Source organism: Bos taurus, chromosome X (genome assembly GCF_002263795.3).
Source record: "Bos taurus isolate L1 Dominette 01449 registration number 42190680 breed Hereford chromosome X, ARS-UCD2.0, whole genome shotgun sequence".
In the NCBI taxonomy this organism is placed as follows: Eukaryota; Metazoa; Chordata; class Mammalia; order Artiodactyla; family Bovidae; genus Bos; species Bos taurus.
The window spans coordinates 14,049,032-14,076,712 of NC_037357.1; the positions used below are offsets into that span (position 1 = coordinate 14,049,032).

The 27,681-nt window shown below is 50.2% G+C and overlaps 1 protein-coding gene across 3 annotated transcripts in view; it reads right to left on the minus strand.

Moving 5' to 3' along the window:
* Nucleotides 1-27,681, minus strand: part of ELF4 (E74 like ETS transcription factor 4) — a 39,844-nt gene that overhangs the window by 7,328 nt on the left and 4,835 nt on the right. For 2 of the 3 annotated variants that reach the window (XM_005227486.5, XM_005227487.5), the window contains exons 2-5: nt 7,033-7,312; nt 2,744-2,915; nt 2,253-2,345; nt 445-636 (exon numbers count right to left, since the gene is read on the minus strand). In XM_005227486.5, coding sequence (XP_005227543.1) covers nt 445-636; nt 2,253-2,345; nt 2,744-2,915; nt 7,033-7,104 — 529 coding nt within the window. In that variant the 5' untranslated portion in view covers nt 7,105-7,312. Of the gene's footprint in view, nt 1-444; nt 637-2,252; nt 2,346-2,743; nt 2,916-7,032; nt 7,313-27,681 lie in introns of those variants that run through there. The other variant, NM_001192029.1, reaches the window with a different exon arrangement.

Here is a 27,681-nt window from a genome sequence, read left to right on the forward strand (position 1 = left end):
GAGTAAATCAATAACATGGGGCTTGGGAAAGCCCAAAGTCCTCTACCATATACGGTCTCGGCTCCGTAAGCTCTAAGAAGGAAGCTAAGAGCAGAGGCAGAGGCCCCCAGAGGGCAGGAACTGGCCAGGGGGCCAAGGCTGGTGTCTGAACACTCAGTGCAGGATTTAATCCACTGAGGTCATGGGCTTGCTAATAAGCATTTACATATCTGCTGGGCAGACAGGAGTAGCCTGGAAAATGTCAGGCTTTAGGCAAGCTACCTGATGAGGCCCGGCTTTCCAGAAGGGAGGACTTTCCATCTGTCTCTGCCACACCAGAGAGCTATGCTCTGAACATGTCTGTAAAGCATGGGACTCACCTCTAGCCGTGGTCTCCCTGAGCCCTCTCCTACTGCCCAGCCCCTTGAGGAAACACACACACACTCTCTCCCCCCCCTATCTTACTTCTCTTCTTGGATTTTCCAGTCTTCTTAGCGCTCTCTTCTCTGGGGACCTTCTCCTCCAGACAGTTCTCCTCCTGGTCACCAGTGTTACCAGCCCTGTTCAGGGCGTCGGGCTCAGAGACAGGAAACAGGTAGTTGGGCAGTGTCATGGCTGGAGCAGGGTCTGGCTCTGGAAGCATTTCGGAGGTGCTGACTGCAAGAAGAAAGGCCTGAGGTGGCATGGGTCCAGGGCACGGTAGGAGTGTGGTCTCCCCGTGCTCAAGAGAACAGTGGGTTCCTGGGGGGTGGGGGTGGGGGCGAAGCGTCATTCCCCACAGCCCCAGACACAGGACACACCTGAAAATGCCTCCTGTGTCTCACGGCACGAGGAGAGGAAACATCTGCAGAGCTGTGGGCACAAGCTGGCCCCAATCACAGCATGCACATGTGCAGCCCGCCACTGGTGGTGGGAAGTTCCAGGTGACACCCGGGGAAAGGGCCACCTTCATTTAGTCGTCTACTCATTTTACAAGCAGAAGGGCCCTTAGACTTCGTTTAGCCCTGATGAGGAGACTGAGACCCAGAGATGGCAGGGCATGTGCCCAGGGTCACACAGCAACTTGGTCACACATGCCTGGTATGTGAGGGTCCTCAGTAAATATCTGTTGAATCCTGAGTGAAAATTAGTGCCAGAGGTGGGATGAGGAATTGGAACCTGCAGCTTCATGGCTTTTTTGCCACCCTGTATCCCAGCACCTCCTTCGAAGGTCAGTTGGAGCCAGGAATCTTCCTGTAGAGTCATGGCAGATGCCTGGATGGGGGTATTTGCTGGGGGAAGAGCCTGCCTCAGGGGCCATCGCAGGAGGTAGGGGCCAACCTCCTAGAACAGGGAAGGGATGAGGAGGCTCCAGCCCGGTACATTTCTAACTAAGCCGCATCTGGCACAGTCATCCTGGGAGCTCAGCGAGACAGCAGAGCGGCCTGACGTTACCCTGGCCAATAGCATTCTGCCTTAAACAAGGAAGTTCTGACACATGCTACACGTGGACGGACCAATAAGCCAGTCCCCGCAAAAAACAAATACTGTATACTTCAGCTCATCTGAGGCCCCAAGAGGAGTCAAATTCATTGAGATATAAAGTAGAGTGGTGGTGGCCAGGGGCTGAGGGGAAGGGGGAATAAGGAGTTAGTGTTTCATGGGAACAGACTTCAGGTTTTGCAAAATGCAGAGTTCTGGAGAGGATGATGGTGGCTGCACAACATAACAAATGTACTTAATACCACAGACCCGAACACTGAAAGATGGTTAAGGTGGTTCATTTTATGTTATGTGTAGTTTGTTGTTCAGTCGCTCAGCCATGTCTGACTCTTTGTGACCCTATGGACTATATAGCTCACCAGGCTCCTCTGTCCAGGGATTCTCCAAGCAAGAATACTGGAGTGGGTTGCCATTTCCTCCTCCAGGGGATCTTCCTGACCCAGGGGTCAAAACCTGTGTCTCCTGCATTAGGAGGCAGATTCTTTACCACCAAGCCACCAGGGAAGCCCTATGCGTATTTTACTGTAATTTAAAAATTGGAAAAAATAACCAGTCAACCTGGTTATTTTTATAAAGAGTTACAAAAAGTCACTCCATCTTCTTCCTCATCCGCAGGGGCCATTCTGCCCCATCCCACTCCACTCACAGCTCAAGAGCATGTTAACAGGTATAGGGTGGTGTGGGTGCATTAGCCGGCACACACAGGCCCCTGAGAGTCCAATACACAGATGTGATACTTTAAAATGGAATTTTGTGTTGCCGCGAGTTGAGGCGCCACAGTTCAAACTCACAGATCTGCTTGTCATCCAGGATGTTGTTAGGAGACTCGACGTTGAGCAAGACTTCAGGGGTTGACACGGTTTGTGAGGTGGTTTCATTGTCATCTGGTGCCAGGTTCCATGGTTGGGAGAGAAGAAAATTCCCTCAGGACATAGGGCAGTGGGTGCCGCCAGAACGAGGCTAAGGAGCCCAGGGGCAGCCGGGAAGGTAGCAGCGTGCCTCCCACCCTGATTCTCCACCTTTCTCTACACCCATCCCAGCAGAGGTGGTCTCCCCTCACTCTTCCACTGCATCTCAGGAGATCATGGATCCATTTAGGTGGCTTTCTCCTCTCTACAGTGGTACTACCTTCTGCTTATCCTAGTCACCCCGTCTAATTTCCAACTACTGGGGGCCTTGCTCCTGGCTGCATGGGGTCACGAGAAGCCTCTGTGGGCTACTGTTACCTGAAGACAGAACCCCTCCCTCCTCCACACCTTCCCTGCCCAGGAAGGAAACAGACCTGCCAGCAAAAAACTGCCCTCCAAGATCTGATCCTGTGTCATGCATAATGTCCCATCTGTTATGATGCCATTGTGAACGTCATCCAGCTCCAGGCCTGAGTACAGATGCAGTAATTCGGGGTAGGGAACTTGCTCCACAATCACAGCTGGAAACACGGAGGGATCTTCTAGCTACGGAGAAGACAGCGATCCGGTTCAAGGCCCACCCGCCTCTCCCAGGAAGCCCTCCATACCAGAATCTGGCCCTTCTTGCAATTCCTAACTCTTGGATCCCTCAGGGGCTGTCCTTTGTAGGGCATGACATTGCTCTGGGTCCAAACTCACTAGTGGGGTCTTTATTGGTAGAAATGGGTTAGCTCTGTACCACCTTCACTCAACCAAGGGCAGGCAGTTTTAACTGGTTACAGCTATGGGTTAAGCTGTGGCCAGGGTTAGTTAGGCTCATTCTGAAACCAGTGGGAAAGGATTTGTCAATGTCAAGGGCAAGGGGCTCAATCTACAGCCAGCTGAGGGACTCAACCTACGCTCAGGGTTGGGTACCAGGGTGAAGGGCTCAGATCATGAACATCTTAGGGCTCAGTTTGTGATGAAAGTAGGAATGAAGATGGAAGAACAGAGGAATTAGAGACATAGAAAGTTAAGGGCTGGGAATTCCCTGGTGCTCCAGTGATTAAGGATCCACCCTAGTCGGGCAACTAAGCCCTCGAGCTTTAGAGCCCATGCACCACAACTAAGGCCTGATGCAGCCAAATAAATAAAACAAAATTAATCTTTTTTTTTTTTTTTAAAGGTAAGGGCCTGGATGGGGGAGAGGGTTCCGATTTCTGGCTTGATTTGGTGGGCGCATGGGGGTACTGTTCTTGTTAAGGGGGAAGCCAGAAGGAAGAGGAGCAGGTTTTTGGAGAAAGATAAGGGAGCAAGTGTCTGAATATGGTCAGTTGGAGGTACCACTGAGATATTTAAAATGGAGATACCTATGAAGGAGTCAAAAATATGTATCCATGAGCTCATCACTGAGAGTGGGTAAAATCATCAGGATGAGAATTTGACCCCCAGAGGACATAGTTATTCTAAAATCAAACAAAGGTAAATTTTAAAAATAAGTGTGATTCCAACTGTTGTTTAAAAATTATAGAAGGAAATGTACTGGAATGTTCATAAGAATTATATTTTGGTTGTGGGACTGCAGGTGATTTTTTTTTCCCTTTCTACTTTTCTGAATTTTCTTTCATGGGGCTATTAATTCTTTCTTCATGAAAAAGGAATGAGAATGCTCAGTTTTACCTAATGTTCCTGAAGGATCCAGAAGAATAAAAAATGATGAAACTGCCTTTGTGTTTGGCTGCTGGCCAGTCACCTGGCTAGAGCAGTTTCAGGGGAGTGCTGGGGTCTCAGAGAGGACGGATGGACGGAGACAGGCAGGTGGGTATAGTGATTAAGGCCAGAGTTTAGAGCTGTCTGTGGGCTTCCCTGGTGGCTCAGAGGGTAAAGTGTCTGCCTGCAATGCAGGACACCTGGGTTCGATCCCTGGGTCAGGAAGATCCCCTGGAGAAGGAAATGGCAACCCACTCCAGTACTCTTGCCTGGAAAATCCCATGGACAGAGAAGCCTGGTAGACTATAGTCTATGGGATCCCAAAGAGTGGGACACAACTGAGCGACTCCACAACTTCACTTCACTTTAGAGCTGTCTGTCCAACACAGTAGCCGCTAGCCACTGGTGACTATTTAAATGTAAATATAAAGTTTTTCAAGATTAAAATTCAGTCCTTCAGTTGCATCAGCCATAGTTCAAGTGCTCCATAGCCACATGGCCCCATACTGGACAGCACAAATCTAGTGAAATTGCTCAGTCATGTCCAACTCTTTGTGATCCCATGGACTGTAGCCCACCAGACTCCTCCGTCCATGGAATTTTCCAGGCAAGAGTACTGAAGTGGGTTGCCATTTCCTTCTCCAGGGGATCTTCCCGACCAAGGGATTGAACCCAATTCTCTCATATTGCAGGCAGACGCTTTACCGTCTGAGCCACCAGGGAAGCTAAGAGCACTTCTAGAATATCAGAAAACTCTACTGGACCATGCTGATCTAGAGCCAGACTGCCTGGGTCTGAGACCAAATTCTGCCATTTATGAGCAGTGTGATCTTGGGCAAGATACCTTTCTGTGCATCTGTTTCCTCCTTTATAAAACTGGGGTGATCATATTATTGACCACATATGGTTGTTTAAATGGATCAATGTACATAAAGCACTTAGAACAGAGTCTGGCATACAGTAGGTTCTGATTATGTGCTTTAGGCATCAGGGACTCCGAGGAGACTATTGTAGTGTTAGTCGTTCAGTCATGGCTGACTCTTTGTGACCCCATGGACTGTAGCCCACCAGGTTCCTCTGTCCATGGAATTCGCCAGGCAAGAATACTGGAGTGGGTTGTCATGCACTTCTCCAAGGGATCTTCCCAACCCAGGGATCAAACCCAGGTCCTGCTTTAAAGGTGGATTCTTTACCATCTGAACCACCAGGGAAGCCCCCTAGGAGACTGGTAACATTTAATTTCTTAACCTGGGTGGTGAGTTAATGAGTGTTAATTTTATAGTTATTCTTAAAAAATATATATTTTCAGATTCTTTTCAATTACAGGTTATCTGTTTTATATTCATACTGTATTTTGCAACAAAAAGTGTATCCTAAAAACAGTGAGAGAAGGGAGGTGAGAACGTAAACCCAGATGATGGAGGTCACACTGGGGAGAAGAACAGCGCTAAGGAGGTGGTATGTTAAAGAGGTGGGCAGAAGGGAGGGAGGGTTTCTCTTAGGGTTAGGGGGACATGAAGATGTTCTAGGTTGAGGAGAGGTCTGCGAGGTGTGAAAGACACAAGAGAGAGAGGAGGTGAAGGATGGTGTGAGGTCTGGAAGGCAGCAGGAGAGAAGAGATTAAGCCCCAGGGTAGGTGTTGTCCTTGGAAGGAAGAGGGCCACTTCTTTCTCCCAGGCCAGCAGAAAGGAAATAAGAACAGGTGATGTTGTTGCTAAGAGGGAGGGAGGAGGGAAAGTGAGGGCATCCTTGGCTTTGAGCTCCTCTGTGGATTGGAGAAGAGGCTGTCTCAGAGGGTGGAGGGGCAGCTGTGGGTTCAGGAGGTAAGAACAGCTTCTATGAAGAGCAGCTTCTAGGAAGAATAGAAAGAATTGCTGAGTGGTCTAGAAACAAGTAAAAGATGACTAGCCACACTGAGAACCCAGGTAAGGTTAGATTTTTCTTCCCTTGTTTCAGGAGGCTAGGCATGCCAGAGGTGTTGGATAAACTGAGCCACTTCAGGTTAACATCTAGCAGGACAGAAAGCACCGTGTGCTCCAAGACCACTAGGGGGCAGCCTTTGGCTGGTCACTAGAGATGGGACGAAGTTTCCTGTCCTCACAGGGATCTGAGAGAGACCGCATCAGAACTAGGCTGGGGTGCCCTTGGAGATGATCCAGCTGGGTCTCCTCTTGATGAAGATGGGGAGATGGCAGCCAGGTAGGGCAGGGGACAGGTCTTGCCCAGGGGACACTGTGGCCACACTGGGATGAGAACTCAGGGCTTCGGACCACTAATCCCCCCTTCCTTCTGCAGTACCTGGCTGCCTCCTCTTCTCCAGTGTGTGGAAGGAGGGTGCTGGGCAAGGTATGGAGCAGCAGAGGCCTGAGTGCGAGAACTCTGTCCTAGTTCCCAATTTCCTCCGACCAGAGGACCCAATTTCCAGTTTATTCTGAATCCTTAGATGGTGGTTGAAAAGATGGTTATGGAAGGGCCTGACAACCATGCCAGGACAGGAGTCTGAAGGTGCCAGGGGATGGACTGTACCCTGCAGTGCCAGCTGGCATTTCTCCGTCCTACTGTGTGGTTGTCTCAGCACCTTTCTCACTGTGACATGGGGTGAAGTGGCCAGAGAATGCACACGGAGGTCAGTGTACACGTGTGCACTCAGCCCCTCGTTGCTGATTGACAGATCAGCTAGTGTGCATAGCAGCTACTTGGCTGACTTGGAAACTACGCGTGCCCTATAATTGCATGTTGGCCAAACCAGCTCACTAAGTGACCGCCCAATGACTACTGCCTGGCCACATGGGACTAGCTGATGGCACAGTCTGCCTGGCCCACAGCCGCCATGCCTTGAACCTAGTAGGTGCTTGATCAGTGTTTGCTGACTGGTAGCTAGCCAGCCGGCCAGCTTACTGGCTATCTGCCTGCCTGTCTTTATCTATCTGACCATCTGTGCCGGCTGACCAGGCTCTGTTCTCTGGGGCCATACCTGGTGGATGTCATCCATTCCGTTGCTTGCAAACTCAAAGATCAGGTCACTGGGCTGCAGGGCAACAGCCATGCTGTCTCCTCAGAGAGCTGACTGTGGGGCCTGCAGGGCCCACTGGAGCCGCGGTGTTTCCTTGATGAAAAGATGCTATTCAGATACCTTGAGCCTAGCACCTACTCCTTGAGTCACAGTACAATAGGGGCCGTAGAGAACTGGAGTAGGCGGTGGCCTAACCCAGGTTCAAGGCTGCATGCTGGGCTGGGCCAAGCACAGGAGCGACCTATGGAGAAGGGAGAGATGGGGCAGTGAGCCAGTCACCTTCCTTGGGTCCTGTTCCCAGGACAGACTGCCAGAAGAGGGACAGCAGGAAAAGGGGAAGACAGTGGGAACAGAAGGGCTGAGCCTTGGTGCCAGTCTGGGTCACGGGGACCTACACCTGAGCGGACCCCAAAGATACGTAGTCTCCCTCACTTACTGCCCCATGTGGACAAGATGAGACACAGCGAGACTTGGTGCACTCTCCACCCTGAAGATTAATCCCCAGGGTGTGGCCATAGGGGAAGCCAGGGCAGCCCAAGTGGCCTTGTGGATGGAGTGTGAAGAACCCTACAATTCCCTTGGCTGGGGAAAGGACCCCTGTGAAGGATCTGGGGTGGGGATATCTGGGTACACAGGATGGTCTTCTAGACTCTGCCTGACTTGGTCCACCTCGGGAGTAGGGGCCGCTTAGTTCTGAAGGGCAGACTCCACAGAGGAAGTGATCTCTCACTATAAGGGTTGTGTTGTCAGGGCCAGTGACAGCGGATGGCACTCTCAGACTCGGCCACACCTCCAGAGAGCCTGATGTCAGAGGGCCGGGGGGGGCCACATGCCCTGCTCTAGTCACCACCCAGCCACCACCACCTGCTGGGGATGCCGGGCACAATGGCCTCTGTGCTGTATGTGGCTTGGGCTCTTGGTTTAGCTTTGGTTTCAGTTTCAAGAGTGAACTGTCACCCTGGGAGAGCCCCAGCTGGGGGAGGGGCCCACAGGAACCTTCCCCATCCTCCAGGGCCAGCTCAGGGCCCCCTTTTCCAGGAAATCTGTCTGCTGCAGCCCACATGTCTCTCCTCTCCCAGAATGCCTCTGGCACTCATAGCCTGCACCTCCGGCGCTCACATGGCACTGGGCCTCTGATTGTTTCCTGTGCTCCCTGCCCTTCTCAAGTCGTTGGCGCCGCACCCCGGCCTGGCTCCCAAAGCCCCAGCTCCCCTCCCACGCCCCTCCCACCAAAGCATTCTCAGCGTCTCCACCCTAACACTCAGGCTTCTCCATCTCCAGGTACCATGGCTCTGGCCTCGAGGGTTTGGCTTTGTGTGGTGTCCACATGTCTGTTGGTGTGGCAGGCCTATGATCAGCTTGGTTCAATCACGAGCACCTGAAGAACCAGCTCCATGCACCAGAGGAGCCACACACTAGACCCCTGCCTCCTTGGCACTCCTTTGCCAGTGCCAGGGTGGCAAAACCTCCTCCTGGCCCAGGAAGAAATGAGGAACTTCAGAGAGGGGCAAAGGGGAGGAAAGGGAGGGGGACCACGGATGACCCTCCCAGATGACCACTCTCCCCCACAGAAGACACCCAGGCCTCTTCCACTTCCTTTCCGTTAGCCCACAGGGCTGGCTCCGCCCTCTCCCCACCCCCACACTCACCCCCACACCTTGCCACCCACCCCCAACCAAAAAACTTTAAGTCATTCGAATCAACCTGGCAGGTCTGAGTTTCCCTTCGGGTGAACGAGAGGCCCAGCACAGCGAGGCTAGGATGGCCTTCCACCACCGACGCCCACCCCCACCCCACCTGCACATGACCCACGTGACCGGGTGTCTGTGGCCTCCCAGAGAGGCCTTCCAGGGCCATTTATGCTTGGAAGGTCTGTCTCCCCCAGCCAAAGCGCCCCAAGGCCTGCATTCCGCAGCTCCCGCCCTCCCACAGGCCGGCTGTCTGCCCCCAGGAAGCGTTCTCATACTAATCAAATGAAAGGTGATCACTTTCACCTAATCCCACTTTGTCTAAACATGAAACTCCTGTGTCTGCCCCTCTCCCTCCAAGGTCATTCCACCATGGCCTTTCCCTGCAGGTTTGCTCATCGCTCTGGCTTCTCTTTGCAGATCAGTGTTTGTGAAGTTTGTGAGCTCTCTGCCTGGGGAACTTCTGGGCGCCTTCCTTACCTCCCCCATTAGAAAGCGGCTTCGCTGAGGGCAGGGACGCTGGTGCTGCTCACTGATGAAGCTTAGCATGTGGTAGATGCCCAATGTGTGTTGGTGGAACGATCACATGAATGAATGACACTGGTCAATTGGTACCAGTGAGGTGGGGTGTGTTCTCTGGCCTGTGAGTATACGCATGTGTATGCTGGGTGTGGGGTGGGTGTCCAGTGGTCTAGCTTACAGGAAAGAGAGAAACTTGTGCCCTGTGTGTGTGCTATGTCTGTGTATTTTTGCACGGTAATTTACAACCAGGAGCGGGAGTTGGGGAGGGAGTTCCCTGTGGGTGTGCGAGCACACTGCAGATATATATGTATGTGCCGGGTGTGGGGACAAGTGCGTGAGAGCCTCTGTGTGTCAAAGGGCTTTGGTCCTGGTCGGGCCAGCAGAGCCACAAGCACAGTCGTTGGTTCCTCCTCCTCCAGGCCTGCCTTCATGAGAATGGCAAGCTCGAGCTAATACTAGCTGCTGCCGGCTGGCAGAGGCTGGCTGTGGTGAAGTGGGCTGGGGCGGGGCCTAGCGGCCACCACCACCCAGCCCCCTGACATGGAAAACTCAAAATCCTCTTGCTTCCCAGGGAGAGCATGCCACAGCAGAATGTGTATGTGGCCCATGCATCCTAGGGGTGAGCCCCCAGGGCCCACTCTGCTAGGGGGGGTGTGGTAGGAGAGGGAAGGCAGCTCTGCACTAGACTGGATGGAGCCCTTAGCCATCAATGCAAAGAGAGATTTGAAATAAAAGAAAGGCAAATCCAGTTGCCTTCTTTAAGTATCAGCATATCTCAGTATCCAAATTCAGGATTCTTCAAGTCTGAAGCTAAGGTGAACTGTGTGTGTGTGTGTGTGTGTGTGTGTGTGTGTGTGTGTGTGTGTAGGGCGGGATTGGCTGTCCTACTCTCTTGGTCAAGGCTAAGAAAACTCTCCCTTCACCCTTATGGAACCTTCCAGTCCAGAAGGTTTCACCCTTCCCCCTTCAGATGTTTGAGGATTTGAAAGTGAGAGGTGGGGAGCAGTCATTTGCATGTTCACTCACTCTCCCCCAAGTCCCTCAAAATAACCTCCCTCTCCCAGGAACCTGAAACCAAAGAAGCCACCAGCACAGAAGGCCCGCCCTGCTGGAGGCCAGAGAGGCCCACACAGGGGCTCCCCTCTCTGGCGTCCTCAGAGACGCTCTGGAACACAGATTCAGCTGCCTAGAGGCCTGGACACTGCCTTATCGGTGAGTGGGGGGCTAGGGAGGTCCACAAGGACCCTGGGCTCACCTGGTAACCCGTAGTAACTGGTGCTGAGATCCTCCCACCCCACCCGTTCATTGCAAAGCTCAAAGCTGGCTCCAGTCAAAGTCCACGCCCAGAGTGGCAAGAGTTCTGCTCCCTTTGAGGCCACTGCAGTATCCCTGGCTCCCAGGGCCTGTCTTGCTTGGGCTGAAAGCAAAGCCTCTGTGAGAGCATATGGCTGGCCCCAGCTACTGAACGTGTGTGTGTGAACGTGTGTGTGCAGGCACACCACAGGAGGGAGCAAGCAAGCGAGGGCGCCCACATCCCGGGCTTGCAAATGCACACCTCTGGCTCTCTGTGGTTGTGACTGCATTTCAAAACCAAAATAGCAAAATAGAAGTGGTTTGGGCTGTTTCTGCGTCATCACAGCTGGGCCCCCTTCAGACCCTCTCTGGGGCTGTCACTGGAACACGTCAAGCGGTGTCCAGCACTCACCCATTGGGGCCTCCTCCACAGGAAACAGCCCCAATGTGAAAGCCACGTCCGCAGTCTCCGTGGAGCAAGTTTAAATCTACAGCCGCTCAGCCGAGCCAATGGCTCTCACAGAATCGCTAATAACACCCGTGGCATTTTCACACACGCCAGCAAACATGGGGGCCAGATGGTCAGCCAGGCCCGCAGAGCAGCGTTCTCACGTTCCTCGTCCTCTCACAGCCAGCCCTCACTCCTGAAATACCCCGTCCTCCCTGAAACCTTTCTGGAATTCTCTGGAAAGGAAGTGACAATTTCCTTCATGCCATTTCCCACTCCCTCAACACCCCTCCCCCACAACCACAAACAAAGTGGAAACTACCCCAGGAATAGCTGTACCCTCCACTTAAAAACAGCCCCTCCTCCGGCTAATAGTCATCAAGCAGCATATTTGCACGCGGCACCACGTGATCAGTGGCGTGTGTTTAAGAGACAGAAGTTCAGACCCAGGGGTCCAGTCTGTAGCCATGGACCAAGCAGAAGTAGCCCAAGTGTGGGACTCCCCTACAATCTTGGTCCAACTAGGGCTGGACTCCAATCAGCCAGCCGAACCCCCCTCCTTGAGCAAAATGCCCAGTGAAGGGGGCCTTGCCACAGCGATTTTGTCAGCTTCTTCTCCTCTATTCCTGCCTTCTACCACCCCCTCCATCTGAGATGAAATCAGGAAGAGGGAGGGAAAAAAATAAATGTTTTGCAAGCTCTGTTGATTGGGGTTTCTCTGTGCTCATTTACAAGAAACCCAGTTTCCTTCCTTGGCCCTCGGTCACTGCCTGATTCCTTGTAGGGTTTGTCAGAGCTCTCACGGTGGGGCAGGCCTGGAGCTCTTCTCCCACTGTCCCTGCCCTTTCTCAGCTGCAAGCTTGCTCCTGCCTTCCCAGCCCCACAGCTGGCCCCATGGAGGGGCAGTTAAGGCTCCAGGCTGCAAGCACAGTGACGCATGCTCCTCTTTCTCCAGGAGACCCACCAGCCTTCTCCCGGCTGCATCCCAACAAGAGGTGGGCCCACAGAGAAGTCAGCCATCTTTCTGAGCTGTGCTTTCTGTCATCCTTAAAGTGGGTGAGGGCTGAGGGGAATCCAGGCCTAGTAGGGGCTCACCAGCCTGTCTTGGGTGAATGAAGATGGTGGTGGGAAAGTGCTTTGAAAATTAAAACACACTCATTCAGATGACAAGTTCCAGGTGACCTCCCAGAGACCAAAGGGGACTGGGGACCCCATTAAGCTCCCAGAAGTGCCCCCATGGCTCTAGAACATAGGGTGGGCTGCAGGCTGCCAGCTGTCGCCTTGGAGGGGGCTGGCTCCTTTGCTAAGGTTGGGGGCCTTGCAGGAGGGACAGGCAGCTGTGGTTGGAGGGGTGCTCCCAGTCCCCTGTCCTCACCACCTCCACCCGGCCCCAGCCCTCTGGGTTGTGGTTATGTGGCAAGAAGAGCACTACAGAAGCCCCAGTAGGGGAGGAGAGGTGGGGGAAGGGTTATGTCAAAGGGAACCTATCTTCTCAGCTGCCCTGACTCCCAGGGGCCTGGCCTGAGAAAGCTGAAAGAGCACCCCCTGGAGGTGCCTGCAGCCACCACACCCTCATCTCCAGAGCTCCAGGAACCAGGAGGAGGCGGAGTACTCTGGGAAGGGGAAGAGAACAAGTCAGTGATGGGGAGGACAGGCTGCAGGAACAAGGCCAAAGCCAAGTCTGAGGCAGCTCCTGAATCCCCAGGGGGGCGCACTGCCAGCAACAGCCTAGGTGAAGACCTCAGAAGTTTCTGCAAACCGTAAGGGCACAGGCGAGAAGCTTTGCCTTGGGGCTTAGGTAGGTCACCTTCTTCCTCTGTGAAATGGGGACACTCTCCCTAGCACAAAGGGTCGTCGTGGAAAGCCAGCAAGTTAACATAGGTGAAAGCTCTGTTACATTCCAAGTGTGTTTTTAGATTTCCGGGTCAGATTTGTGTCTTTCAGGCTGAGGTCATGCATTAAGCATTCATGATATCTCTACCTAGATGGACAGGAAGAAAGGGAAATGGAGGTAGTGGGATGAAATGGACACTGAGGGGGACATAACCAACAATTATCAAACATGGTAGAGAGCAGAAACAAGTTTGACTATGGGGAGGGTATGTATGAGATTGGCTGGTGGGGGGACCACAGGGAAATCAGGAGGATGAGTGCATAGGCCTCGATCCAGAAAGCAACTCAAAGTCACGGTTGATTCTTGAGCAAGGCAGGGGCACAAAACAAGCAGTTTTCTAGGAAGATCAGTTTGATCTGACTGAGTGGAGGAGATGGAAGGGGACCAGATGGGTGGCTGGAACCAAGGAGGGAACCAAGGAGGTGACTCCCAGGTCCACCCTGAAGGGATAAAATGACAGAGGGTGGGGTCATATAGACTTGTAGAGACCCCAAGGTTGCAGCCAGTTCTTCCCATGAGAATGGTAAAAAGACAGAGATTAAGGCAGGAAGTATGGTAAGAACATGAGTTCAGTTCGGACATTTTGAAGTTGGGGTGATCTTAAAAAAACCAGGATTAATGATGGAACAAAAGACAGCCCAGAGAGTCATTTTCTGCTAAACACACACATCTACACACATCCCCTGGCAGGAGGAGTTTCCATGAGCCTTCAGTGGCCAGAGGAACAGGCCTGGCCTGGTGAGGTTTGCATTCCGAACACTGTGGCAGGAAAGCCACATGTGCTGAACGGAAGATGCTCTGCCATCCGACCCCTGCCCCTAGGAAGTCTACCTGATCCATGGCGGCGGGGCGGGGCGCGGACAGACACACTGACCAGAGACTAATTAAAGTTACTTGTGGTTTTTTTTAGAAGCTGGGGCAATCTGTGAGTAGATACCAACAGGATATTAAGTCAGATATCTTTTATTGGAGGGACAGTGTTCTTTGTTGAGGTCCCTGCCAGCATGTGTCCTAGAAACAAATGCAGAGGCTCCCCGCTCAGATCGAGGGCTCCCCCAGTTGGGAGGGGCAGCTCCAGGTTGAGACCTGCTTTCTTCCAAATGCCTCCTTCCCCTGCGGGCCACTTTCCAGGTGAGCAGAAGCAAGGGGCAGTCCAGCATCCTGTGCACAAAGGATAAGGTGGAAAAGAGCCCACGGGTTGGGGTGGGCAGGCAGGGAGGGCAGCTTGAGCCCCGGTGTCACTGTGAGCTCCTAGGACTCCTCCCCACACGACTGAAAGCCTCTCCTTGATTCAGTCTCAGGATGTGAAAGTTAAAAAGGCCCTGAAAGATCAGCGCATCCATCCTTCCTGTCATCTGGCTGCAGGGTTCTTGAGGAAGAAGTGACTTGCTCAAGGTCACACAGCTAGTCGCTGTGACTCCTAGGTGACCTTTCTTCCTCTCCTCCTCATTGTCTCTAGGCAGCCTCAAAAGAGCCAACCCTTTCCTCCGGTGACAGACAGCAGCCCGAGACTCAGGGCTGGCAAACAACAACCAGGCCACACGTGTGCAGAACACAGTTAACTCTTGCAATTATTTCCCCACCTCCGCGCCTTTGTTCACACCATCCCCCAGGCCCAATATGCCCTTCCTCAATTTCTGCAGCTCCGATTCCCATCCGGCACTACAAATATCACATCCTGTTCAAAGCTTTACCTGCTCTCCCCTCACCTGACGAAGGCTCACCTCCCTCACCACCTCCTCTTCTTCATGCTTTATGTGCTAAATTCACGCCACCATCTGTTTTTGTGTGGTTGGTGAGCTAAGGATGGTTTTTACACTTTGTTTTAATGATTGGGGGGAAAAAGTCAAAAGAAGAATGATATTTCATGCCATAGGAGTATTATATGAAGTTCAAATTTCAGTGTCCACAAAGAAAGTTTTATTGACACGCAGCTACACGCATTCGTTTATGTGTTGTCTGGGTGGGTTTTGCATCATGAGTTGTTGTGACAGAGTTCCCATGGGCCATAAAGCCTACATGATTTACTGTGTGGTCCTTTGAAAGAAAAGTTTGCTGACTCCTGGACTAAAGGCTTCACTCCCCTTCAGAGGGAATACATTCATCAAGTTCCTTTCAGAAAAGAATGTCACAGACTCAGAGGTGCCTGGAGGGAGCCGTGGAACATCAAATACAAACTCTAGATTTTCATCAGAATGTTCTGGCCCATGATGTGACCTTGAGTAAGTCACTTTTGCTTTGTGGATCTCAGTTTCCTCAGCCACACAACAAGGGGGGGGGTGGGGGGGAGGGGGGTGGGGGGGGTGTTGGCCGGCATGGCCTCAGGCCCTTTCTGGCCCTGTGATTTAGAGACTCAGCAGTGTCCTGCATGTCCAACTCACATACTTTTGAGCAGGCACCATTCTGATCATTTTCTCTCAGGACAAGACCTCACAGAAGGCGCCCCTCCTCAGCTGTGGTTTTCCCTACCATGTGGGTCCCCTCATTTATACCCACCTGCCCCCCCCCCGACCCTTCCCTTCTGCTGCCCTTCTCTCTGAATTCTTCTCCCTGTAAAATGAAGACAGCCTCCTCTGAGGAAGCACCCCTACCTCAGTGGTCCAGGAGCTTCTACTGCGGGGGTAGGGGTGGGTAGAGGAAGGGAGAGAGGGACTCTCAGCTCTCCTTGGCTCCCAGAGCCCACAGCAGACAGGCAGGAGACAGGGCCAGCCCTCTCCGCACCCCTGCTCTACCAGAGGAAACAGCCCCTCTCTGCCACTTCCTGTCCCAGGGGTTTCAGCAGTTTCCCCTTCAGGGCCTGCTGGCCCTCCCAGCCCCGCCCCTGCCCCACACAGGTCAGAGAGTGCAGAGAAGGGAGGGGCCCTGCGAGTGAGTGGGGACGATCCCTCACAGGAAGGCTGAGGAGACAGTTGTCTACACAAGGGGACGCCCCAGCAGCTCTTCTGCTACCCTGCTTGGGCCAGGAGAGCCAGGACCTGGGTGGGAGGTGGAGCTGCCTCCATAAACCCTCTCCTGTTGGCAGATACATAGACGTGAGCTCATCACTTCACCTGGTGATCACCTCGGGGAGCAGAGTGCGCCTGCTGGGTAAAAGACTGGGCTGTAAATGCTGAGGTCAATGTCCACCTGGGCTGAGGGCTAGCCCTGGGCGGCTTCACATGGGGAGATGTGTTGAAGCAAGAATGCCTGGGGAAACCAGGCCAACCACAGGGGTTATTTCAGAGGAGCAGGTGACACTGAAATGAATGGCACATCGTAACTTTGCATGATTTTGTCCCTAGCACTGAGGGACAGAGGCAAAAATGGAGAGCAAAGTATTGAGTCAAGGGTGAGTCAAGGGTGGTGGCATTTTCTAGGTGATGGAACAGGAAGCTATCACATTCCATAGCCACTGCTGATTTGGTGTGGTGACTTCTACTTGTAAATGCCTCCCAGTTGCCTTTGCAAGGTGCTGCTCCTAGCAGTGGGGCTGGATGCCCACAAGGGACCAGGGCAGGTGACCCAAGGCCATGGGTCAGAGGAGCAGTAGCTGCCTGAGGCTCTGCACGTCTGCCCAGTTGTTAGTTCTCCTGAAGACAGGTTAGTTCTCCTGAAGACAGGTTAGAAGTACATGACAATGGTTCTAGAAGCCTCAGTGCTTGGGATGAGGTCCTCATAGTGGGTAGATGCAACCACCTCAGCCCCCTGTGGTAATACTGTTCCATGAGGTTCAAGTAGCAGTGAGCAGAGCTAAGGGGACCCATAGAAATGGTGGCTCTGAGAAGACCAACAAAAATGGATTGGAAGATGGTCTTGCTACCTCTCTCGGCTCTGAGAGATCATCTTCTTGGGCTTTTGACCAAGAGTCCAGACCAAGCAGGCCTCCTGTCAAGACAGCAATCTGGCTTTGCCCTCTGCCCTCTCCCTCTATGCTTCCAGGGCCAGAAAGAGCCAGCACCCCTGCCATAGGACCCATTGCCTGTGAGGGGACTGCCTGCTCCGCCCCGAGAGTTGGAGTGAATACTGCTTCACAGCTGGTATGGAAGATGCCAAGGAAGCGTCAGAGACAACATCTGGATGTGCACCTGGGCCCCTGCCAGCCCCTCCCTACATCTGCAGTGCAAACCCAGGGCCAGGGCTTGGTTACGAGCCCAACTCAGAACTGGTGGCACGTGTTTGGAAAGCACATCTGACTGGGCGGAGGAGGTGGAAGCGCTTGAGATCGCTGCCAGCTGAGGGCCAGTGCTTGCGGGGTTGGCACCAATCTGAGCTAGGGCTGGGCCCAGGGTGGTGGGTGTGGCCGCCGTGGCCTCGGCCGTGGACCTGTGGCGGGAGGGGCAGGGGGGCATGGGTACTTGTTTAAAGCAGGCAAGGTTTTCCTTTTGTGCCCTCGGATATCACTCCAGGCTGCTTCCTCTGCTTCTGGGGCAGGGGACCAAAGAGTAACCATTACAGGGAGACAGGACAACACAGATTTACATCTACTGAGTATGAGCGTGGGCTTGATGTCACGCCAGGCACTTTCCATAGGCTATCTGTTTTCATTCTTACAACATCCCAAAGTAGCTAGTCACTGGCAGAGCCCAGGTTTGAAGCCAGGTTTATTTCCAACTACTGTGGTCTTTGAACTTTGTTTTCAGTTACATGTATTTTGGTAGTAATCCTGTTTTAATAGTTCCATTTTACAAACAGCACAAGTGAGACCTAGCAAAGATGAGGTAACATGACCAGTGTCACACTGCCTGTCAAGAATTGAGGCAGAACTCAAACCCAGGTCTGTGTGACCTCAATGTCTGTGCTCTTCCCATGCAGCCCCATGCTGGTGACCATCTGCTCAGAGTCCTAATTCTACACCCAGGGTTGAAGGCTCAGAGCCCCTGTAAGATCCTTCAACTAAGGCTTCCCATGTCCCAGTCCCTTTCAGGCTCCATGTGATAGGTGAAACCTAATTCCCTGGGCAAAGATGCACCCAAATGGAGATGAGTTGAGCCCTTGTGGAGGATAAGTACTGTGGAGTAGGAGTGATGAAGTTTCTGGTGATGAAGGAGTCTGCCGCTATTCCTGTACCTTAGGAGCCTGTTTCCAGAGGGCTCCTGGCTCCAGACCCGGAGTGGCCTAGGCATGGTCCCTGCCCCATAAATACACACTGGCTCTCAACTTACACATAATTTAAGTCTGGGTTCTTATCTCAGGGTGTTGGTTCACATGTTTACTCAAATATTTATGGAAAGTCAGAGCTGAACACCTCATAGGTGCCAGGTCTGTGGCCTGGGGCCTATCGTTGGGCCCACCCTATTCTCTGTGGTAAGGTCTATTCGCATGTAAGTCCCCCCAGTAAGCTGGGTTAGCGCATCTGCCTAAACGATATTGCTGGGGTTTTTTCCCCTCAAAACACTTCCATAGGAAGTGTCTCTTCAAAATTGAGGCTCAGAGGTTGGGGGAAAAGGGCGAGTGACTGCTACTGTGTATAGTTTCTTTATGGGGTGATGAAGACAGAACTGCTCAGACCACACTCCAGGTCTTCTTACTTCTGACTCCAAGGCTCCCTTCCTCCCATCAGCCTCCCCCATAACCCTGAGCAACCATAACTGCTGAAGTTTGGCAAGTGTGCAAGGCAGCATGAGGCATGGTGGCGGGGTCTTAAGCAACATGGTAGGAGTAGAAAATGCTCTAGAGCTGGGCCTTTAACCTAGGTCTCCATGAGCATGGCCAGGTCCCTGCCCTTCTCTGAACCCCAGCATCCCCATCTGTTAAGTGAAGTGGGTGAATTTGGTTTTCCTTCACAAAAGGCTCTACCAGCTCTGACCCTTTGTGGTTCTTATTATAAAGCACTGCAGGATGGAAGAGACTGGCATGTCGGATACCAGATTTTTCTTGGAGTGCTGCAGGGAGCTAGCTAGCTGCGACTAGGTGTTCCAGCTGATGCTCCTCACAGGCATGGTGACAAGCAGGACTTTCCCGAGAAAATCACAAGCTCTCTGAGGATTCCGCAGCTCGGTTTCTCTATGGGGGGATGGGGGTGGTTTGGACCTGATTTCACTCCTCCCCACCCGCTGCCCCTGCCCACCGGCGGTGCTAGGTGGTAGAATAGCCCTTCATGAGACTCACTGATCACATCCTTTGGAGATGTCGTGAACCATGTTCTTGGCCGAGTGCCCAGGCCACCCCCAGTTAGCGCGGAGCTTGCCTCCGCGGTGGAGGGAGCGATCGCTGCTGGCCACCAATCTAGTCCCCGCTGGACAGGATGTTTCCACATCAAGCCCCACTTCCTGCAGCTAGGCCTGGGCTCCGGTTTCCCCCTTCTCCTGCCATCTGGTCGCCTGCCCTCTGCCCCTTCCTCTTGCTCGGTGTTTACAGGCTGCCTTATCAGCCTGGGGAATCTGGGCCTCACCCAGTCGGCTGCCCCGCCCCGCCCGGCGCAGCCGCCCCGCCCAGGGCCCTACCTGCTGTGGTTTCGTCACTCCAGGCCGGCACCCCCGATTCCCTCCCCACCGCAGGCAGGCCGGGGGTGTGGATGAAGCCTTGCGGCCTCCCAGAGTGAAACCTGAATATTCATAGCGAGCCGTCCACTTGGTCCAGGCATTCTCTCTCTATTACCACGGTCTCTATCTGCAGGCTGTGGGGATAGAAATGGGGCCCTCGGGCTGCAGAGGAGGCCAAGTTTGGCCTGGAGAGACTCCGCCGACAGCTCTTCTGTTCTCAGCCACCCAGAAATAAGCGGTGCGGGGCGGGGAGCAGCACGAGGGTGGAAGGCTCTGAGGCTGTTTTGTTTTTAACTGAAGAGTACTCCATGTTCCAGGTGAGGCCGGGGAGGCGGGAAGGCTAGGGAAACTGTGGGCACAGACTTGAGGGCCTCCTGGGTTCTGCTGTTGTCTCCAGCCCACCCAAAGGCTAGGATGAGGCCTGAGCTAACCACTGAGCAGGTCCTATGACTTCCCCTCAGAGTACAACGGCTTAGATTTTTCCATTAAATGAGTTTGAATCAAGGAAGGAGACAGTGGGGGCCACTGGGTGAATGAGCATGCAGGAGGTGATGGATTTCTTTTCCAGCACTTTGGGCTAAAACCTTGAAACTTCAAGTTCTGACCTGTCCCTAGGCAGCTCCCACAGGGACAGAGCCTGCTTGCTAAAGCTGACCAATCCTGATAGCCAGAATCAAAGCCACAGTCCAAACCCGGATCCTCCCTCATCTTTCGGTTGCTTCACTGAGAAGTCAATTAAAATATGTTCAGGCGGTAGATTTCAGGCATTCACAGTATAGGAAAAAAATGCCATACTTCAAAGAACTTTTATGAAACTGTGTTTTTCTAGGTCTCTGAGATAGAATTTAATAGTTTGGGGCACTTGGGTGGGAAAGTTTGGAAAAACTCTGCTCAGGCAATTTTGCCATTAATGGGCTATGTAACCACAGGCATGCCATGTCACATGGCTCTCACAGCCCCGGGCTTCCCCCGCCCCCTCCACCATAGATTTCATGCTACTCAGAGCTCCTCACAAGCTTACTGACCCTAGTAGCAGTCAGGGCTCCACAGGTCATCCCACCTCCCCAGGAACAGCTTCCCACCACTCAAAAATAATAAACCATTTAGTGTTAATGTGTTAATGGGTGATACTGGGTTAATGTGTCACCTCTCTCCTCAACACATTTTCATTTTAAAAGGCCATCTGGAGCTACCCTGCTTTAACCTAAGGAATGGCTCTGCAGGTTAACAGAGGGGCAGGTGAGCGAAAGAGTGTTTCTTGCTGACTCTGCCTCCCATCATACCATTAACTCTGGAGCAGGCCTTCCCCATCTCCTCCCCATGCCTGTAGTTTCTGTTGGGAAGCTGTATAGAGGGGATGTGAAAGTCTTTGAAAAGCTAACCAGGCCTGGGGCAGCAGAAAGCCCATTTGACTGGGCATGAGGAAGAATAAGTTCCAGTCAGGGCTCTGCCTCTGCTGAGCTCCTCCCCCAGCCTCTGAGCTGGCACCAGCTCCTACTCCAGGGCACACATTTAGATCTATGGCTGTGGCCACACCAGCCAAGCTCAGCAGGGCCTTACAGTCCAAGCTCATCTGCTTGGTTTCCAAAGGTCTTTCACAGTCTGACCCCACCCTACCTACTCAGCCTCATTTCCCATGATTTCCCAACTCAAGCCTGGGCTTCAAGCCCAGTGGTCTCCTCATGGTCCCCTGAGGGAACATTCCAGGCTCATTCACGGAGTTTCTCAGGCCTGCCAGGCCCTTGCTGCTCTGTTTTAGTTAATCAAACAGTGCCCGTCCAGCAAGGTCCCAACCAAGTTCCCCAAATCCATGGAGCTGGTTTTGCCCTGATAACTAGCGCCCGCACCCATGGGGCCCCCTTCTAAACTCCCAGAGCCCTTAAATTCCACCACAAGATCTCTTAATCCCAGGCAATCTCGAATTTCTCTTTAATTATTTCATGTGTATGTCTTATTTCCCCAACAGGCTGTAAAATTCATGGGATCAAGGTCTATTTTATCTTCTCCTGACTCTAACACAGGTCTGGGCATTCATGAACTAAGCCCATGTAAATTCTCAGCCCAAGTGAAATCTCTGGAATAGAGACCCCGAGTCCTGCTAGATCTGAGGGCTATAGTCTAGGGGTGGGGACAAGAATAGAATTAGGGAACAAAGGTCCCCAGGCTTAAATATTACTTGTCTTCTCTTGCTTCAGGTCTCTACTAAGGAAAACACATACCAGCTAGAGTCATTTATTCCAAACATCATCAAGAGGGCAGTTGATCAATCAGGTCATCATCAAAGCACTCTCTCTTTGTACAAACCACAGTGTTTCTACCCCGTGAATATTGGGTGCTGGTCTGATCACTGAACCCTTGGGAAAGACTTCAAAACACTGGATCAGTTCTAAGAGCTAAAATGATTCAAGAGAATGGGATTCAAGGATAACTTTTTTTAAAAGAGGCCTTTTGTTTGCTAGACAGACAAGGTTGAAAAGGGATATGACTGGCATCTAGAAAATGATAATCATGGAACACTGCACCAAAAATAGGTATAAACGAAGGGCAAATAATAAATGGTCCTATTTTGCAAATGCATGGTAAGGTTAAGGAACTCTTTACTGAAGGATATCAATGAAAAGATTAAGCATCTTCTGAAAATGACAGTAGCATCAGGCTCATCCATGATTATAAAATAAGATCACAATAGCACAGCTAAACATATCTGTTATAACAATTAATGTAAATAGAATAAATTCTCAAGTATTAAAAGAACATGATATTATAAATAATCCATAAGGATATATTGCACAGCACAGGGAATATAACCAGTATTTTATAATAACTCTAAATAGCGTATAACCTTTAAAAATTGTGAATCACTATGTTGTACATCTGAAACTTATATGCAACCCACTCCAGTATTCTTGCCTGGAAAATTCCATGGACACAGGGGCCTGGCAGGCTGCAGTCCATGTGGTGCAGAAGAGTCAGACACAACTTAGTGACTAAACAACAACAATATATCAATGAAAAATTATACTGACAATCTGATTCTAAAATTCATATGGAATTGCAAGTGACTTAAAATAGGCAAAACAACTTTGGTTTCTTCGTTCTTTTTTTTTTTTGGCTGTGCCATGCAGAGTGTGGAATCCTAGTTCCTCAACCAGGGATTGAACTCACGACCCCTCCATTGAAAGCTCGGAGTCTTAACCACTGGACTGCCAGGGAAGTCCCAAAAACAACTTGGATAAAGAACAAAGTTGGGGGACTAATACTATCTGATTTTGAGAATGATTATAAAGGCTACAGTAATCAAAACAATTGGTACTGGCATAAAGATAAACAAATAGATCAACAGAACAGAATATAGAGTCCAGAAATAAGCTTATGTAAGCTGGATGAAAGGACAACTGTATTAGACTAATGATAGCTTTTTCAACAAGTGATGCTGGAATAACTGTATACCCATATTTTAAAAGAAATCAAATGGATTTCTACGGCTCACCATAGAGAAAAATTAACTTGAAATTGATCAAAGACCAAAATGTAAAACCTAAATCTATAAAACTTCTAAAAGAAACTGTAAGACAAAATATTTGTGACCTAGGGCTAAGTAAAGCATTCCAAGATACAACACCAAAAGCATGATCCATAAAAGTCAAAATTGACTGGACGTTATCAAAATTGAAAACTTCTGCTCTTCACTGTGAAGTGAATGAAAAGATAAGGCACATACTCAGACAAACTCTTTGCAAAGCATGTATCTGATAAAGGTCTCCTACCTAGACTATATAAAGAATTCTCAAAACTCAACTATAAGAAAACAAAAAAGTCAATTAAAAATGGGCAGAAAATTGAACAGATACATCACCAAAGTAGATATATAGATGACAAATAACAACATGAAAAGATGTTCTACATCATCAGTCATTAGGGAAATACAAATTGAAACCACAATGAGATACCACTGCACACCTATTAGAAGAACTAAAATTTTAAGACTGCCCACATCAAGTGTTAGCAAGGATGTGGAACAAATGGAATTTTAATAAATTGCTGATGAACTGTAAAATGGTACAATGACTTTGGAAAACAGATTGATAGTTTCTTAAAAAGTTGAACCTACAACTACTATATGATCCAGCCATTCCACTCCTAGGTATTTGACCAAGAGAAAAACACACATATAGCCATAGAAAGATTTGTACAAAGAAGTTCACTGAAGCTTTGCTTGTAATAGCCAAAAACTAGAAAAAAATCAAAACCACCACCAAATGTCCATCAACTGATGAACAGATCAACAGTATATGGTATTGTCCAGACAATGGAATTCTACTTAGCAATAAAAGAATGAAATATTGATGTAGAAAACAACATGGATGGATCTTAAAATAAATGTGCTGGATGAAAGAAACCAAAGAAGGAGAGAATACAATCGATATGATTCCACTTATATAAAACTCTAGAAAACGCAAACTATTACAATGAGTACTGAATAAGCCCGAGAACTCAAATGCACAGTGTAGTAAATGTAAACAACAATATTGTATTAACAGTCATCAAACTTGGTAAGAGACTAGAACTTAATCATTCCAATTACTAAATAGAGAGGATAATTACGCAATGACAGAACTGCTAATTATCACTATGATATATAATCATATCAAATTACAATGCTGTACACCTTAACTTTACACAATGTTATATGTCAAATACAGACGGTCCACAACTTAATGATGGTTCACTCGAGACTTTTCAACTTTACAATGGCATAAAAACGTTACACATTCAGTAGAAACCCTACTTCAAATTTTGAATTTTGATCTTCTGTGATCATAAGAGTAAACAACCAATATACTTACAACCATTCTGTACCCAGACAACCATTCTGTTTTTCACTTTCAGTACAGTATTCAATACATTACATGAGCTACTCAACACTAATACTCTGGCCACCTGATGCAAAGAGCCAGCTCATTGGAAGAGACCCTGATGCTGGGAAAGATTGTGAGCAGGAGGAGAAGGGGGTGACAGAGATGAGATGGTTGGATAGCATCACCAACTCAGTGGACATGGATTTGAGCAAACTCTGGGAGATAGTGATGGACAGAGGAGCCTGGCACGCTGCAGTCCATGGGGTCATGAAGAGTCAGACACAACCTAGCGACTCAACGACAACAACAGTATTCAATAAATTACATGAGATATTCAACACTTTATTATAAAATAAGCTTTGTGTTAGATGATTTTGCCCAACTGTAATTTAATATAAGTGTTCTGAGCACATTTAATGTAAGCTAGGCTAAGCTAGTGGAGAAGGCAATGGCACCCCACTCCAGTACTCTTGCCTGGAAAATCCCATGGATGGAGGAGCCTGGTGGGCTGCAGCCCATGGGGTCGCTAAGAGTCACTTTTCACTTTCATGCATTGGAGAGGGAAATGGCAACCCACTCCAGTGTTCTTGCCTGGAGACTCCCAGGGACAGGGGAGCCTGGTGGGCTGCCGTCTCTGGGGTCACACAGAGTCGGACACGACTGAAGCGACTTAGCAGCAGCAGCAGCAGGCTAAGCTATGGCACTCAGCAGGTTAGGTGTATTAGATGTGTTTTCAACTTCCGATTGGTTTATCAGGATGTAACTTTATCATAAGTCAAAGAAGATCCGTACATTTCAATTAAAAAATGCATACTAATCGACAGTCACATAAAGTAGATAAGTAGTTGCTCAGGATGAGAAAGAGGGATCGCAAAGGGGCGCAAGGAAACTCTTGGGGGTGATTAGTTTCATGAGTATATACATATGTCAAATATTATCAAAGCGCACACTTTAAATATGTGCAGTTTATTGTGTGTCAACATTGCCTCAATAAAACTGTAAAAGAGAAAGAAAAAGGTCCTCAGATTGGGTAAAATAACAACAGCAGCATTTACTATGTAATTTTAGCAAATAGTATTATTGCATAATTTAACTATGCAGTAATATCATATGACAGCAGTGAAGACAAAAGAAGCAAGAATACGCATCTTCCCTGGAAAACACATTCCTTGGTGCCACCCGTGGAGACGAATTCTGAACCTGGGAAGTTACCGAGTGTGCCGACTCGAATGTATTTTGTTGTTTTATCTTTGGCTCGCTCCTATGCCTGCTTCATTGTCCCACCGAGCCTTCCAGGCCCCTAGAGCTCAGCCCATGTGCTCTTTCCTCCTTTGAAATGCCCTCTCACCTCCAGGAAGCCTTCCCCAATTAAGCTGAGGAGGGAGAAGAAAGATCTTCCTCTAGATATGCCCTCCTTGAACCCATTATTACCTATTCTCCAAACCTTAAGTGCCACAGGCTTGCTGGCACTTCAGCTCTTGCCTGCTGTGAAGCTAAGTGCATGTGTATGACCAGAGCTCCAGAATCAGGTTTAGATTTGCCTGGGCCTACCGTGTTTTTTTTAGGATCAGGGTGGCGCCAAGAAAGTGGTCACTTAATGAGACAGGTGTTTTCTGTGCATGGATTCTCACAAAATCAGTAGAGCTAAACTAGCCTCTCTGGGGGCATTATGGAAAAAAGGCATTATCTGCTAAATCTATGTCTTAAGTACCTCCTTGTTGTCAGGTCATCAGGAATCTGGGGAGGTTAAGACTAATTGCCCACTCTCCCATCCCTCAAGGCCTAGGGGCGGGGACCAAGGGACAGAGTGAAGTAGCTCAGGGGTGGTTCAAGGGTGGTCTAGGGCCTCCTGCCCCTGTGGGTGGCCACAGGCACCTCAAGCAAACGCCAACCCATTTTCGAGCAGATGAAACCTCCAAGTTACTTTCTGGGAGGCCTTTGGAATGGGAATGGCCTCCCAGCCCCCCAGGAACTCTTCTGGGCAAAGGCAGGGTCCCAGCCCCAACCCAAGACCTCAGTTCTAGTGAAAGAAGGGAGAAAGTGAGCAGTGGTTGGCCAGTCGGCTCCCAGAATTCTACACTCAGTAGGGTAAGAACAACAAACTGCTGCTGCTGCTGCTGCTAAGTCGCTTCAGTCGTGTCTGACTCTGTGCGACCTCAGAGATGGCAGCCCACCAGGCTCCGCCGTCCCTGGGATTCTCCAGGCAAGAACACTGGAGTGGGTTGCCATTTCCTTCTCCAATGAGTGAAAGTGAAGTTGCTCAGTTGTGTCCGATTCGTAGTGACCCCATGGACTGCAGCCCACCAGGCTCCTCCATCCATGGGATTTTCCAGGCAAGAGTACTGGAGTGGGGTGCCATTGCCTTCTCCGAAGAACAACAAACTGATGATTGCTAAATACTTGCCAGGGGTGGAACATGAGGCCTCCTCTCAAAGGAACAAATTCACTCTTATTCCTGCAGCAAATGAATATCAAGATGAACATGGTGACGAGATAAAGATGGCAAAGTTAATAAAAATGTTCAAGACTTGATTTCTGCTCTTTACTACAGCACTGCTTGTAGTAAAGAGAAAGATTTTATTCTGATTTTTTTTAAATCAGAAATATTTTACTACAAACACACACACACACACACATCTTTTTCCACATCCCTCTTTATCTAGTATGATGGCAGAGTTAACAAAAAGTTAGCAGAAAGATGTAGAAAATCTCCCTCTTGCTTTTATGAATGAGCATCGCGTTCCCTGCCAGCACTGCCAGAGAAGCAGTTGATCCCTGGAGCCTGGTAAAGTCAAGGGTGTGGGAGGAGGAAACGATAAGAACAACAACAACAATAATAATAGCCACAGAATAATAGCAGCTCACACTTACTGGGTGGTTTCCGTGTGCCAGGCATCATGCAAAGTGCTTTACAGGCATTATTTCATTTAACCCTCAGCAACCCTGGGAGAGTGATTATGTGATCAGTCCACAGTCACACAGCCAGTAAGTGACAGGCCTGGGATATGAATTCAGAGAGCCTGTGCTCTTCCTCCTCAGGACAATACCACACAATAGCATTCTTGAGAAGAATACAGGGCTCGACTGGAAGAGGAAGGGAGCTTTGGGAAGGGCAGGTGGAGTGAGAAGTGGGAAATGGCAGCACTGGGACCTAGGGCAAAGCTTCCTCAGTCTGGGCAAGTTGTTTAACCTCTTTCTTCTTGTTGGTCTGGCTGAGAAATGTTCTGGCACTTTCCCTAGTCAACCCTAGTGCATCTGCCAGGGAAAGTGCCGCTCCCTGCCGCTTGACCCTCCTCATCACCCTGAGTGAGAAGGCTGGGTAAGGTCTCTGCCAAGAAACTCACCTTAGGACACAGTTTCCCCGGATGAGAAGTCAGGGTACTCTGGTGTGTCTCCGTGGTTTTGCAATGTGCTGGGGAGGGCACATGCCCAGAGAGCAGAGAGA